Below are 15,843 nucleotides of genomic sequence, written 5' to 3'. Positions count from 1 at the left end.
CCTAACAAATTATAAACTAGCAGCATGTGTGATCGTAGTCTAGTTTCTGTCAAGTACTGCTTCCTCTCTGAAGTGGTTTGAATTTTTCAGGAGGCTATGAAGCCAGTAATAAGAAATCTGCCCAACTAAATGAAAAAGACTGCCACCCTGGTGTACCACACAACCTTCAGTTGACCCATACCCCTATTGTTCTGAGCTGTTTGGTTGAGATTTTTAAGGATTTTATCTCAATAAAGGGCAAGTAGTATGCCCCTGCGAAAGTGTCTCTTGTCTCATTCAGCAGTTAAACTGTTCTTGAATGGGCTTCTCCACCTAAGGCCATCTAGGTGATCTATCCTTCCTCACTGGGTCTTAGAAACAGACCTTACCTGTTTGTGAGCCCAGTAGTTTGGTACTGTTGAACTTCCATTCCTAGAAGACTGTGTTTTTGACTGCCATTACTTAACTCACGAGAATGTGTGAGCTGCAGTCGCTATGTCCAAAGACCCCTATTTGACATGGACATGGTAGACATTAGAACTAATCCTTCAAATATTCATTTATGCCGAAAGTAGTGTCAAATTTGGTATTAAAAGCAATTAGTAGTCTTTTATGATCTTCAGCTGAACAAAAAGGAGAGGGAATATTGCATTTGATGGCTGTACACAGTCAATTAAACAGTAAATTGGAATGACAAAGGAATTAAGCAAGCTACTCCTCTTTTTTTCTCTTTTATGCAGGAAAATAAAGCAGATTAGTTCCAAAAATGGTTAGCTAATTGCATTATTTGATATGACCACACCTGTCAGACACTAGACCAGCAAGAAAAAGCACTTCAAGTACAGCTGTAACTACAGCAGCTTTCTATAAAAAAAAAATCTTTCAAGTTTAGAGTACTTTAAAGACACCTGCCTGGACTGACGCTCTGTCTTTGTCCAAGCATTAGAAGCTGTATACTTTTCCCAGAAGTAGAATAGGTTTGGCCACTATTTTTCTACTGGGCATGTTGCAGACTCCTCCTGAGTCTGGTGGTTGCCTCTTAGGTTGCAGACTGCTTTGTTACTCTTGCCTTGTGCAAAGAATTACACTTCAGTAGTGTTCCTGATGCTTATAATACCTTTGCATAAGGAAATTAAGCATAATGGTAGATGTCAGAATATCAGGTGCACTGCTGCAATATCGTATCCCTGCTACTCTCCTCGTCCTTGAGATTTGTTGACTTAGATTAGTGCACATATCTTCTGAACTTTTAGTGCATCTGACTTGGCTTAGTAAAGCACCGTATGGGGTAGTATGGCTTAGTCCTGGAATCCTCACCACTACCAAGGACTTATGTGCACACTTGAGGGTGAAAAACAGATGCACAAGTGGCATTCTTTTTTCTGCCTCATTTTGTAATGATATCCTATGAATAGTAAAAGACCATCACCACTCATTGAACATCCATTATCTCTCAACATCAGGCCAGGGTGACAAACGACTTCTGGAATCTAATTCCCAAGCATATAAAGTTATAGTGCTGCAGTATATTTATTCAGCTATCAACTGTTCTATGTGTTTTTATCTTCAAATTCACTTCATTCTTGTAATGATCTCAGGTAAACAATCGTAACAAATATTAATTGCAAAATATATTTTTTATTGCTCTTCTCTGGCCAAAGTACATTGAAATTTCAAATAGAGAGAAATTAAGATGTTACATTGTATGGCCTTCTGCAGGAGGCATTACACTTGGTCAATCATTAAGTGACAACACATGATTATTCCTTTTTATTCTTGAAAACCTCAAGTCCATGTGCTTGGGGAAAACATGCCCCTTTAGCTTTTACACATCAGCCTTTCAGAGGGGGTGGACATTCCCAGGATGTGTACAGCTCTTTCTAGCTGTCATACTGTTAAATGTCAAAATGCATCGTGGAGAACCTTCTTGTTCAGTGAATAAAAAGCAATGATCTTACTGGTACACCTGCAGTCAAAGGATTACAGTTGAAAACAACCATAGGCACTATTTGTACTTATGGTGAAATCAGCTGCTGCCGCCACAATCAAGTTTTTACTTTGTGATTTGCCTGCTTCAGTGAAAAAACGCTCAAGGTCTGCATTGTCATTGCTGCAGTGTTGGAGGGGAAAGAATAAGGTGAGAAAAGCCTGAAGGATCATTGCAAAGATTCCCAGCTGAAAAGGGTCATTGGATCACCCCCCCCCCCTTACCTGATTAATAAACTGAGGCAAAAGGTAATACACCTGTAGCCTAAATCTAACCTCAAGCCTGGCTTCTCCTGTCATTTTAAGTCTTCTTCCTCTGCTAGCTATTTCAAGAATCCTTCCTTTGTACAAGCCCTCTGCTTTTTGACATCCACTACAGTGGCATTCTGGCCATTGTTCTTCTCCCCAAAGTCACCTCAAGGTTTATCTTTGGCAGAAGGAGGTGGACATATTCTTCATAAGCTTACTGTTTTCATTAACCAATACATATGGGAAGAATCTTGCTAAGAGTACCTTTCACACGGCAAGATTACACAAAGTATGGCTCCTTTGTGCTGTAAGTCTGCCCTTATCATGAAAGGATGTGTTTGTATAACATGGATGTATATATGTGCCAAAACACAGAACTTTCTTGCCAACAGTATGCTTATGCAAACTTGCTAGCTTTCTCTCTGGTAGTACCAGGCAGGTCTACCTCAGCTACAGATAAGTGCCCTGTTTTGGACCCTTCCTTTTCCTGTAGAGATTTGTTTCAAATCATTGCTTATGTCTATCAGAAAGGGCAAGTGTAGTTGTGGGCACCAAATTCCTTATAAAGACTCTAGTTGAGTGTTTTGTTTGGGACCGAAGTTGACATTTGGTCATGTTCAGTAAGTCCGTCTTTCACCCCAAAAATTGTTGAACAGACTTTGGTCCCATCATGTTTTTCTGGAGAACTAATGTCCCTGGGACTTAGAGCAAGAGTCAATGTCATTGTCTTCCCCTGCAATGGTCCTACTCCTCAGGTAAGGAAAAACAAAAAAAGTTGATGAGAGACCTGATTGACAAAATGCATACATCCAGCTCTCTCTCCCACGTACGGTCTGTGACTAATGACTCCACTGTGGAGCATTTGCATGTCTCAAACCATCAGTCTACTGCAACCTCTACCATGTGCCCTTCTGAGACTGCTATGGGCCAAGATTCTCACTTGGCTGAACAGACTTTTTTTCCTGGTGGAAACATACCTCTTAAGTGTACCTCTGTACGAGGAATGTTCTTTATTTTGGGTTTTAAAAAGTCCGTGTTCGTCAGTTCCACATGGAAAGGGTCTGTCACATATTTAGTGTTAGCAATTTATTTTAAGTGCTATCCATGGTAAATTTATTTATTTATTTATTTATTTATTTATTTATTTATTTTGGCTGCTCCTGTTAGGGGTTGCCACAGTGAATTATCTGTTTCCATTTCTTCCTGTCCTCTGCATCTTGCTCTGTCACACCAACCATCTACATGTCCTCTATCTCCACATCCGTAAAAGTTATCTTAGGCCTTATCTTTTCCTCTTACCTGGCAGCTCCATCCAGCATCCCTTCTCAGCACATGTCCAAACCAATGAATCTTGCCTCTTTGGCTTTATCTCCAAAGCATTCAACCTGAGCTGACCTGCTAATATACTCATTTCTAATCCTGTCCATCCTCGTCACATCCAGTGCAAATCTTCTCTGCCACCACCAGCTGTGACGCCTGTCTTTTCATCAATGCTGCCGTCTGCAACCCACATAACATAGCTGGTCTCACTACCATCTTGTAGAACTCCCCCCCCCTTACTGGTACCTGTCTGTCACAAATCCCTCCTGATACTCTTCTCCACCCTGCCTGCTCTCTCTTCTTCACCTCTCTTCCACACCCACCATTACTCTGAACTGTTAATCCCAAGTATTTAAACTCATCCACCTTCGCCATATCTACTCCCTGAATCCTCACCCTTTTTGTCCTCCCTGTCATTCACACACATATATTTTGTCTTAGTCCTGCTGACCTTCATTCCTCTGCTGTCTAGAGTACATCTCCACCTCTCCATGGTCTCCTCAACCCAGCAGCTATGATTTTAATTAATTCCAGTGCCACACTTTCTGATAAGGAAGGGAAGGTGATTGATAGGTATGTGAAAAAAATATATGCTTCCTCAGCTTTGATTTTCAGAATTTTGAATTTTCAGGCTTGTATGTTAGTTTTTTGTGACTAATTATGTATGTATGAGGAATGTTTTTCTGCAATTCTTTCTTATGAGGAAATATCTGCTTTAAATAATATAGCTTCTTAAGTTGGACGAGCTGCTACTTTGTTTGCAGTGTGTTTGACTCATTTGATATGGCCACTGGTGCTGTTTTAAGAAAGCTTGCCTGTCTGCAATTTCAGAACCTCCTAAATATTGTTAAAAATGAGATTTTAAATTCTTTCTTTTAATGCCTGTGCTGCAAAGGTGATCAAAAAGTGAGATGAAAGGGGTAAGTTGATTCAGGGAATCACTAATATTTTTCAGCCCTCCTTTTCCAAATTTGCAAAAGGATTTTGTAACTCATCCAATTTTGGCAAAACAAAATAAAAAATCTCATCAAAATGCAGGTAAATGGATGTTTAAGAAGAAAATGTTAAGGGAGCTCCAAAAGGAATTCTGGAACCCCACAAAACCAAGAACAGTCCAACTGTTTAAGGGAACTTGTTCCCTCTACCATCCTGGCAGCCCCATTTCCCTTCCAGAAAGTTTGAATCTCCAGTTTTCGCTTTGGATGGAAACAGTTTCAGACAAATGTGTTCTGAAGATTATTCATCAGGGTTACAGATAGCAGTGTGAAGAAAGTCCTCCTTTCCAATGGGTAGTGCCTCATCCAAGAGACCAGACTCTCTCATTTCCACCTGTCCTTCTTCACATGCTGCCCATGGGGAGTTGATAGAGCCAGTTCCCCCTTCTAAGGTTGGGAAATATTTTTATTCAGGGATCTTTTTAGTATCAAAGAAAGAAATAACTTTGAGAGCAGTTCTGGATCTTTCTTTCCTAAACTTGTTTGTGAAAGTGCCCACATTCGAAATTGTCACTTCACAAACTCCTCATTCATTTCCTGGTAACACTAAATTTAAAAGATGCTTATTACACCCCTAGCCATCCAGACATCAGCTATTTCTTAAGGTTGTTTGTGTCTGGATCACATCATCCATTCTCTGCTTTACCCTTTGGACTATCCGCTCCACCAAGAGTGTTCACAAAGTGTCTAGTTCCAATTATAGCTCATGGCAACCTACAAAGTATCCACATTTTTACATATTTAGGCAATTTGCTTATCTTTGCAGAGTCTTTGTCAAAGTGTCAGGAATGTTTCACATGGGTGAAATCTCTTACACAAGCTGGGATTCCAAGAGAACATTCAAAAGTCTTTTTTGACTCCATCACACAAGATTATATACCTGGATTGTCAGCTAGACACCTCAGCTCAAAGAGCTTTTCTTAAACAGGAAAAAAATAGATCTTTATCTAGATCTGTTTCTAAGGTTGTCCACTCAGACTCCGGTCACTGTGAGGGAGTATCTCAGGATTTTGCGTCTCACGGCGTCTATAATTTTCAAGATACTCCTGGCAAGACTCCACATGAGAAAGATACAGTGGTATCTGAAGTGTCTTTGGTTCTAGCACCAACATCCTCTTTTCAAATCCCACTGCTGGGATTTTTTTCAGAAGAGAAAATACTTGGTGGAGACAGCAAATATTCTTAAATATGGGTCTGGCATTCTCCCTCCCTGTCCCAAAGCAGTTGATCACCACCGATGCCTTAAACTTTGCTTGGAGATCAGTTTCAGGAGGGATTGAAGTGCAAGGTGTATGGGACAACAAGGACAGATGCAAGCACAAAAATATAAGAGAGATGTATGTCCAACTCTTTAAATCATCTTTGGTCCCTATGATCTCTTCATATTGTTATAGACAATACCACAGTCATGTGGTACATTAGCAAGCAAGGAGTAACTGGGTCACCCCCCCCCCCCAACTAGCCATGTTAGCTTAGGATATAGATTTGCAGCACAGTCTTACTTTACAGGCATCCTACATTTTGTCAGAGCAAAATTGTGTGGCATCTACATTTTGTCAGAGCAAAATTGTGTGGCAGTCAGACTGAGCAGGACAAGGGTGGACCCTCACGAATGGAAACTAGATTTGGGGGTCTTCCGTGCTTTGATCCATCAATACCACAAGTAGACCTGTTTGCCTCCTCTCTGACCATTTAGCTGGCAAGATTCTCTCTTGGACTCCATGCAAGAGGGGCCTGGAAGACAGATGCCTTTTCTATGGACAAAAATGTCCCTGTATGCTTTTTCATTCTTTCCTCTGATATCCAAGGTATGTCTGAAGATTCAGAGGGAATCCCCCAAGATCATTGTGGTCTCTCCCTTCTGGCCCAGGCAATTGTGGTTCTCCCTTCTTTTGAAAATGGCCAGGGGTAATTACCATAAGCTTTCCTGACAGAGTGGATCTGCTCAAGTAAGAACAGGGGTGTTTGATACAACCCATTGCTAGTCAGCTTCAGTTGCCTGCCTAGATGATTGGGTTTTAATTCCCTTTAGGCACCTGTTTACTGAGGACATGCAACAAGTACTAATGGAGGCAAGAAAGCCTGCTACTAGAAAATCAAATATTAGTAAATGAAATTTGTTTCTGGTTGATGCGAGCAACATAACCAGGGCTAGTTGTTGTCTGGTCTTACAATATTTGTGTGAGTTACTATCCTATGGCCTTTCTTACTCCTTTATCAAGGTTCATTTATTGACTGTTTCAGCATGTCTGCCAATAGATTCTCTTATTTCAATACCTTCTCATGTCAAAATGTATGTTTTTGAAAGGGGTTTTGCAGAAGCCTCCAGGAAAACCAATGGACCCTCCTTGGGATCTAATTTCTGTGTTAGTGAAGGTAACAGTTGCACCCTTTGAACCAGCTAACCTGGCTAACTTAAGGTTCTTAACATGGAAACAGTTTTACTGATTGCTGTAATCTCTGTAAATAGGCTATCCAAGTTGCAAGCTCTCATTGTGAGTCAAATCTTATCTCATTTTCCACAGGGACAGATTTCTTTAAGAAGCAATCCTCCTTTTATGCCTAAAGTGGTGTCCAAGTTTACTTTAAGCCAGACTATGCATCTCTCTATTTTCTTTCCTGACCCTAAAAATGAGGGAGAGAGGATTTTCCGTACCTTGGATGTCCACAGACAACTCTGGTACTATTTTGATAGAAATAAATCTTTCAGATTTTCGGGTCAGTTGTTCATTTCTTGTGAAGGTAACAAGAAGGGACAACATGTGTCAAAGCAGACGGTTTGCAAATGAGTGTCTAAGGCTATTACCTTTTGTTATACCCAACACAGCAGAAATATTTCAGACAGGGTCAAGGCCACTTGGCTTGGTCTATGGCTTTTCAGAAAGATTTGGATTCTAGAAGTGTTCTAGAAGCATCAACTTGGTCCTCTGTGCATAATTTTACAAACCACTAAACACTAAGCTTGATTTCTTCTCTAGGTCTAGATCAGGCTTCACTAGGACCATTCTCCAGGTGCTCCTGGACTTTTCTCCTTCTACCTCCCAAATGTAGTAAGCTACAGTAATCTACCCATATAGCTAAGGGTACTGTGGCAATGATTAATATGATGAACATGGTACAGTTGTGTAAGTAAACATACCATAATAATAGGTGTATGAATGATCAATGCTACAGTAGCCACTCTCTCCCTCCACCCCCTTGTTTTTTGATGTTGTTGTTCCTAGCATTGTACTTGAAAGGTTCTACCTCACTCTGTCTTTTGGCATGGAAGCTCTGAAGGGGTCGGAGCCCAAATCAGTCTTTTTAGTCAGCTCATATCAAGCTGACAGACTGTTTAGGTCCATGGAAGGTGCAGTGAAGGTTTGGAAACTCGGTTGGCTGTTATATTCTATGGAAGACATAACCAACATAGCTAAGGATACTGCACCTGTGATCATTTGAACATGGACTCTTATTTACTTACACAGCTGTATTTTCTCTTCAGAAAAAAAACTTGCCTATTTTTTTTTTCAAGAACTTAATTTTTCTGTGAAATTAATTAAGAAAATTGTTTTATTAGACTGTCATTTGACTTTTAGTCATTTTTTAGAGTGAACTGCGACTTTTAACTTTTGTGGAAAATTATTTTTTCATTGTTTTTCCTGTTTAAAGTTCTGTGAATGTACTCCTAGAGACTGGGGTCAGTGTTTTAGTGCTTATTGTTGTGTTTTTGGGGCAGTAAACTACTTTATTACTTACCTGTTTACCAACTTCTGCTGTCAGTCATCCTCAGGTTTCAGGCTCCATTTTCTGGTTCACCATGGAACAACTTACCAGTACCTCTGTTCATCCTTCTACTAGCCGCAAAAGGAAAAACATTTCCAAACAGACTTTGCCACTTCAGCAGACTATAAATTTGCCTCAGCTGCATATGGGTGACTCTGCTGAGGCCATTTCTGGTTCCTTTGCCCTTTCCTCATCTATCATGACTCCCTTAGGTGTAGTCCCTTCAGCCACCATGGGCCAGGGGATAAACAGGTCCACTGTGTCTTTTGGTGTGCCCTTTGTAAGCAAGGGAGAACCAATCTTATCAATATCAGAGGGCATAGCAGAGAATGCCTCTGTTCCTAGCTGGACTTGAATACTTGTTCCAAGGGTGTTACGTCAGATAGGAGTCAGTCTGCTTCTATGCATTTTCTTGTTAAAAAGAAGCAGAAAGTTAAATATTTATCTTTAGACAGGAATGATTTACTGGACTTAACCCAAGGGTTTATTTCACGCTCTTGATCCTTCTTTTGTAGTGGTTTGATAAGAGGAAAATTAATTCTTCAGTTTCTGTAGATTTTCAGGAAGCTGATCAGGAAAATGACTGAGAGGGGACAACTTCTGGTTTCGCTCTTCAAGTAACTGATTCCGACTCTGAAGAAAGATTATTTTCTGGTAGTCTCTTAAAAGAATTTCCTTTTTTAAAACCATACCCAGAATGAATCTGTTGTTTCAATGGGAAAATGATACTTCACTGTCTTTAAAGAAATATTATTTGTTACAACTGGAATTTCCTGAACCTATTCCTATACCCCTGGTCTTCTAACTTTGGAAGATATTTTTATTACTTCCTGTAACTTGCCTGACAACAAGCCTGCTGCACCTAGGACAGCCAATAGATTATACAGTGTTCCTCAGACTTTCGGCTTTCCCCGGTAGGGGTCGCCACAGCGGAACTCCGGTCCGCTAATGATTGGTAGTAGATTTTTATGTGCTGGCTTGCCGGGCCTAACGCACAACCTTCAACGAAGGAACGCCCATTCATGCATGTCGACACACAGAAGACGCTCTGAGAATCGAATGTGCAACGTCTAACTGTGAGGTGACAGCACTACCGCAGCACCACCACAGCTGTAGATACAGTGTTCCTCAGTGTTATACATTTTTCATACATTCATAGGTATTGGCTAATGTCCACTGGGACTTTTAGCTGTTACAATAAAATTTTAAGGTTTGCCATAAACCACTCAAATAGATCACATCACGGCTCAGCTCTACAAGAGCTAAAATGTCTTGAATTACCAAATCTTTTAACTGTCAACAAGTTGTCGCCCACACCGTTATTCACCAGCCAAACAACTGCCCCTCACTTGCAAACCTGATACAAACTCACCAAAATAATATAAGTTTGCATTCATCCAACAAACTCCTACTACAGGTAACCAGATATAACAACAACTTCAATTACTCCCTGTACACCAGACAAATATCTAAAATGTGGAACTCCACCCCCAACACATAGTCACCAGTACCAGCATTCCCAAGTTTAGACTTCTCCTCAAGGAACGCCTAACCAGAAATTGGCTTTGCTCTTACACTGCCCCAGTATGATTCCCTGATATCACTGCAGAACTACCCCCCCCTCCACCTTGCAACTGCTACTTTCTTTTTTATTCTCTGTCCTTCATCAAGCCCTGTTCTCCTCCCCAATATATATAGTGCACTTTCTTTTGTTAATACAACTGGTTAATATGTTATAGTTTGACAAGTCAATGATCTTGCTTATGTCAAGCATGACACTACTGAAAATTAATTATTTGTTATTTTGCTACTCGATTATGTTATGATATAAAAATTTGTTTAATCACTTGTTAAAATTTGTTTATAAATTTTCTTTTGAATTTTACTGGAGCTTTTTTTCTCCTGGCCTCTGCTAAAAATGGGCTTCTGGCCCAGTCAGACATTCCTGGTAAATAAATGTAAAGTAACATAATTAAATATGTTTATGAAGCTTAAAACTTCTCACATAAAGTATGAATGAAAAAATTATCACTTCATTTATATGGAAGACCATAATATTTGGCCAGGTCATGCTGTGCATGAATCTTCATGTTCGTGTTCAGCCCCTCATTTGTCCCTCTCTATATACATTATATATGCATTACAGCACTTAAGTTACTGAATGCATAATTGGTTTTGCAGTGATGCTTGGCATTAAGTACACTAAGCTGGCAAAAGTGATTACAGCACCAGTCAGACACTGAGCTACAAACAAACTTAAAGCTCTTGCCTTAATATCATACCCAGTATTTCATCAAATAGCCTGTACAACAAGCAGATTGGCTGTTATACAAAAGACCCTGAATGAATTTTGGATTACTCAGTAACATCATGTTGTCATTGTTAGTGAAGTACAAAAATGCAAATGAAAGTTTAGTCATTTCCTGATGATGTCTGTTTTCTCTTGTTAAGGTCTCAGAGGTGCTGCATATCGAGGCACTGAATACATGAAGGTAGCAAAAGTGATCCTGGATGGAATGCCAGACTGTCATTGGGCAGATGTGCCCCACATGCACATTATCGTTACATACTATATGCATACCTCCAGGCAGCTTAGAAACCCACCATTTCACCTGTCAGCTCACATTTGGCGTATGTACGAGAAATAAAGCACTCTGCAGTGTTCCACTAAAACACTGGGAAGGCATTCAATTTGATTCTGCAGAGAATGCATCACAGCCAAGAACTGAACTTTAGAGCCAAACGCCGTCAGGGAGCAGTGCTAAATTCTGCACCATTGTGCCACCCTAGAGTGAATGACATTGGACATAAATTTCTGACCATCAGGACTGAAGTAAAATTATGAACGCCAGTCATATGTCAGCATTATTGCCCAAAACTCTGACAGCACTTCTGAGGCAAATATTGTTCATTCATGTATTCTTAAGAATGAATACTACTCTAAGTCCATAATTGTTTTCTTTTTGTATATAGTGAAGAGGTTTTAATAATTAAAATCTATTTTTTCCTGGGGACGTCTGCCCCCACCCCCAAAAGAAAGTGTTTTTGAAAAAAATATCCTGTTATCTAAGGCTACAAATGCAGTGTCCTTAAATTATGCAGCAGAAAATGAAGTTTACATTGTACTGTCTATAACTTTCTGCAGCTTTTTCTTAATCCTCTGCATCTACCTTATTTTGGTTCCAGTGTAACTGACCAGCTTGTATTTAGACATTTTGAACGCCTTTTGCCTGGTCTCTGGCAGGCGGTATTCCTCTCTTTTTATGTATTTTCCTTCTTGCTTTAGCGTTGTATCATGCCCGTAAATGTTTTCATTTCTTATGACACATTTTTACATATTGATTGTTTCAACAAGGTATATTATCAGCATTCAGCAATCTCTTACCATGCAAAGTGCTCACCCATATTTTATAAGAGGATATATAAAGAACATGCATGCAGTTTCACAATAGTCTTTTTACAGTTGTGCCGACTGAGTGTAGTACAGTATGGGTCCAATTGTTGACAAGGTTCCTACTTACTTATAATCTGCCCAAGATGGTCTTGGATGTGATGACTTAAGTGAATAAACCCCAATGAAAGAGAGGAAGCAAAATAATATATACACGTGTAGCTGCTGATTGGGGGACCTGACTGGATCAATGCTGATACTGTAAGTATCACACCAGAAAGTCTGCATCACTCTGATACAAATCCTGCTATCAATTCTGTCACATTTGTGTAGCAAACCCAAAAGCTTTGCTAAATGCAGTGCACAACATGAACAAGTTTGGCAATCCAGAATTTGTGTCGTATGGGCTAATTCTGTGTGTGGTCATGCAAACTATGCAGGGCACACAGGAATATACTGCATCGTGTCAAAGCTTTGGCCTTTGAGAGGTTTGATGGGCAGCACTGTACCCTTCAGTTGTGTTGGAGCTTCTTAGTGTTACCTCACAGTGCACAATTTAACTCGCCTGCAGAATTTGGAAACAGACAGCTCTACTCCTAAAAAAAGCAGCAAACGATAGCAGGGGTCATTCACAGTAAGAAGCAAGTCAGGTTTGTAAGGTAGTAAGTACTGACTTACTGTTGCAAGATTTGGGAGGAATACACACCTTATTTTAAAGACATGATCGTGGAATTTTGAAGTATTTTTCCTGTTGTGGGGCAAAGCACAGCCATATATATACATACACACACACACACACACACACACACACATATATATATATATATATATATATATATATATATATATATATATATATATATTTTTTTTTTTTTTTTTTTTTTTTTTGAGTGAGTTGGGGGAGTGATGGTGTTTATGCAGTAATAGTCCTTGTTTTGTTTGTATTTAACTCTATGATACCATATATTTACAGGCAGCATCTAAAGCTGGAGTTCAGCCCCAACATGCAAAAGAATTGTTGGGCATGATCTCAAACCCAGATGTGAAAAACAGACTAAAGCAGACCACGGATGAAGCAGCGAAGCATGGGGTAATATAGTGATTTTGGTCTCTCGTTATTTACATAAATGTTGATTTTCTAAACTATGTGAAGCTTGAGTGTACAGTAGTGTTTATAAAAATGCCTTCAATTGTAAAGATTCTGCAAAGTACAGTATATAATCATGTTAGTATTACAGGGGAATGTAGCTGTCGAGTAGTCCTGCAGCCATATTTGTGTGTAGAGTGAGCAGCAGAACCTACAGTTGCTGTCAATGTGGCCTTTGTTCATGCCCATTACCACCTGAGAGACCCTTGTATTTCTGATTCTTAGACTAAGGAAGTGAGGGTCAGTATTCTTAATGTTCTGTGGTCATTTTGTTAGGTTATGTGTCCTAGAGCTTACAATGAGGTTTATCCCCTAACTAGCAACTTTGCATAGTACTGCACACGTGCACATTTACACATTGTCACAGCTGCATAACCTAATGCAGTGTGCTGTAGTAGACAGGGTCCCAGGTTCAGAACTTGGCAGGTGTGATTGTTTTTGAAGAAGGGGATATAGCTTAGTGCTAGAGCTCATGCTTTGCATGTATGAGGTCCTGGGTTCAATCCCCAGCATCACCATAGCATTTTCTCCTATGATCCTATCCACATACATGTCAAACAAAGTACATCGCTGACCCTCTTCAAATGCAACCTTGATGAGTGGATGGGCAACCACAAATTTGTCCCAGGGGTTCCACCTGTGTCCCTCATTGACGGGGGTGACAGGTGCTGATTGTGGTTTATTTTTTGAGGAAAAACTCTTGGCTAGGCTTGTAAGGGCCCCAGAGCCACTAGCCTAGTAATCTCCTATGATCCATTGATTCTGTTGTCTGATTTACACCAAATGCTCAGACTGTTTGAATTCCTTGTATAGAGTGGGGCTCATGTAACCTCACCTTGGCTTTGATAAATGCTCTGGATTTCTTTAAATGTGCTTGAAGAAGGGATTGTTGAGGACTTCTTAAAGAGTATTACCTCAAAACTTCATGTTGCTAACTCTTCTTTCTGCATGACACCTTTCCTTTTGTCCCTTGCTTTGATTGATCATCCTATTAGAACAAGACCATGATATGAGGTGCTTGTTTTCCAGTTCATGAAACTAATGAAAGTCCAAGGCAGGAAAGTTAGCTCTGGCATATTGTGGTCTGAATGGTTGCTGTTAGGGTGAATGAAAAAACATGCTGCTTCTGGCTTGGTTTTCAGAGGCCTGAACAGCTCATTTGGTGAAAAGTAGTATATTATCTGGTGAAAAACAATTGGTGAAGAACAGTAGTGTCAACAGAACTATTAATAGTCAGGCGTTTGTGGTGAGTGATGGAGTTTGTTCTCTGAAATGACTGGATTGTTTCTGAAACTTTTGAAGACTAACTGTCTTGAAACTGCATTTTCGTTAAAACCAGCATTTTCACTTTTCCTGCACCTCCTGTTGTATGATCTCATTCAATGGTGGCGAATTAGATATTCTGTGAGTAATATCAGCCCACAGATCTGCAGCATTATATTAAGTGATTTCAGAGGAATATTCAGCAGATGTAGTTTTTAGAAACCATCCTTATAGGGAGTGTAAAATTATCTGGTGCTTTCAAAACTGTGTTAGTTTGGAGTTCACTGCAAGGGGATTTTTCTTTGCTCTTAGCATGACACAGCTTCACAGGTGGATATGTTAAGTGTTAAAATGATGGGGATATTTGTAAATGGGCTTTGTCCATACAACATATACAGTCTGCAGTTTGTGATTAAATGAACTCAAAATGGTTTGATTCATTGGAACGTTAATTTGATAACGTAGCTGTTTAAAAACTGCCCTGCAGCCATGCTGTTATGCACTATTTTTAAAGTAAAACGAGAGACGTTCTACCATTGGGTGCACCTGTGAACTACTCGCCTGTTATTTATGCTCCACATTCTAAATGCAGAAAATTACAGTGGACTAGGTGGTCAGTGTAAATGAGGAAGTCAAACCTTAAAATTGCTCATCAGCTGCTGTTCACATATTTTCATGTAGAATTTCTTTCTTTTTCTTTTTACCCCATTAATGATGAGCACCTGGGCTCTCATTTGTAATAGCCAATTTACATACATGTAATTTCATTATTTACAGACAATCACTGAAGCTGAAAGAAAATGTGACTAGAGTTGCTACAGTTAAATGGAAATTCATGTTTCTGGTAAAACATAAAATTTCTGTGGTAGACAGGCAGGCAGCAAAAATATAACCCAAAAAAACTTTATTAGCACTTTCGTTCAACGAAATGAACTTCCTCAGATAACACACCATATTGAAGCTGTAACGTACAGTCAATTAATATCAATTATTACATCACCCCAGTTTTTAAAGCAACAGCCCTAACCATTAAAATACATCCATAACTAAAAATTTTAACATTTTCTTTAAACAGTCTTTTTAAAAAATTTCTCATCCCAACCTGAAGAAATATTAAAAAAGATTAAAAAGGAAATTTTTGAACATCAATAACCATATGAAATTGCATTAGGAATACATAAATAAACACACGCCTATATTTCCAAGGCTTCAATAAGCAGGAGATAGAACACACATCATTAAGACCTGGCCAGTGAAAGGCATTAAGCCTTAGTTGCCATAAAAGTTCCTTCCTCTCTAAGAAAAGTTCTGAGCCCCCCCCCAGGGTCCTAACACTACCCTGTCAATAGCCATATATTTAAAACTGTGGCCCACAGATCTGCCGACATGCTTCGCAGGTACATTCGTTTCCTGCCCTTTCCTGATGGCATATTTGTGCTCATTCATGTTTCTGCTGACAGCAGCAGTTTCAGATGTGGACTGTTAGATAATTTGTTTTTGTACGTAGCTTAGGGGGGCATGTAGAGTTATGCCATTCCCTTTCTTGTAATTTGGTTTAATATGCTCAGGATACTGTTATTTATTCTATTTTATTTTACACACAGCTTATAAAACATATAACCAAATGCACCCTCCTCTGCAACACCCAGCACAGATTCAGCCTAACTGCAGTACTACTACTGCCCTTCTCAACTTCAACAACATAGTAGACTAATGCAGAAGTAAGGGCAGCCTTGTTTCTTAACTTT

General features: G+C 39.6%; 1 protein-coding gene across 2 annotated transcripts in view; it reads left to right on the top strand.

The window, feature by feature from the left end:
• The window catches only part of GSTK1 (glutathione S-transferase kappa 1), a 645,482-nt gene that overhangs the window by 493,371 nt on the left and 136,268 nt on the right, over window positions 1-15,843 (top strand). For both annotated transcript variants that reach the window (XM_044079844.1, XM_044079843.1), the window contains one exon: window positions 12,659-12,775. In XM_044079844.1, the coding sequence (XP_043935779.1) occupies window positions 12,659-12,775 (117 nt within the window). The remainder of the gene's footprint in view (window positions 1-12,658; window positions 12,776-15,843) is intronic.

The sequence above is a fragment of the Protopterus annectens genome, chromosome 8.part0 (assembly GCF_019279795.1).
Source record: "Protopterus annectens isolate FY-2018-M chromosome 8.part0, PAN1.0, whole genome shotgun sequence".
NCBI classification, from domain to species: domain Eukaryota; kingdom Metazoa; phylum Chordata; order Ceratodontiformes; family Protopteridae; genus Protopterus; species Protopterus annectens.
This window is presented reverse-complemented; position numbering and strand designations above follow the sequence as displayed.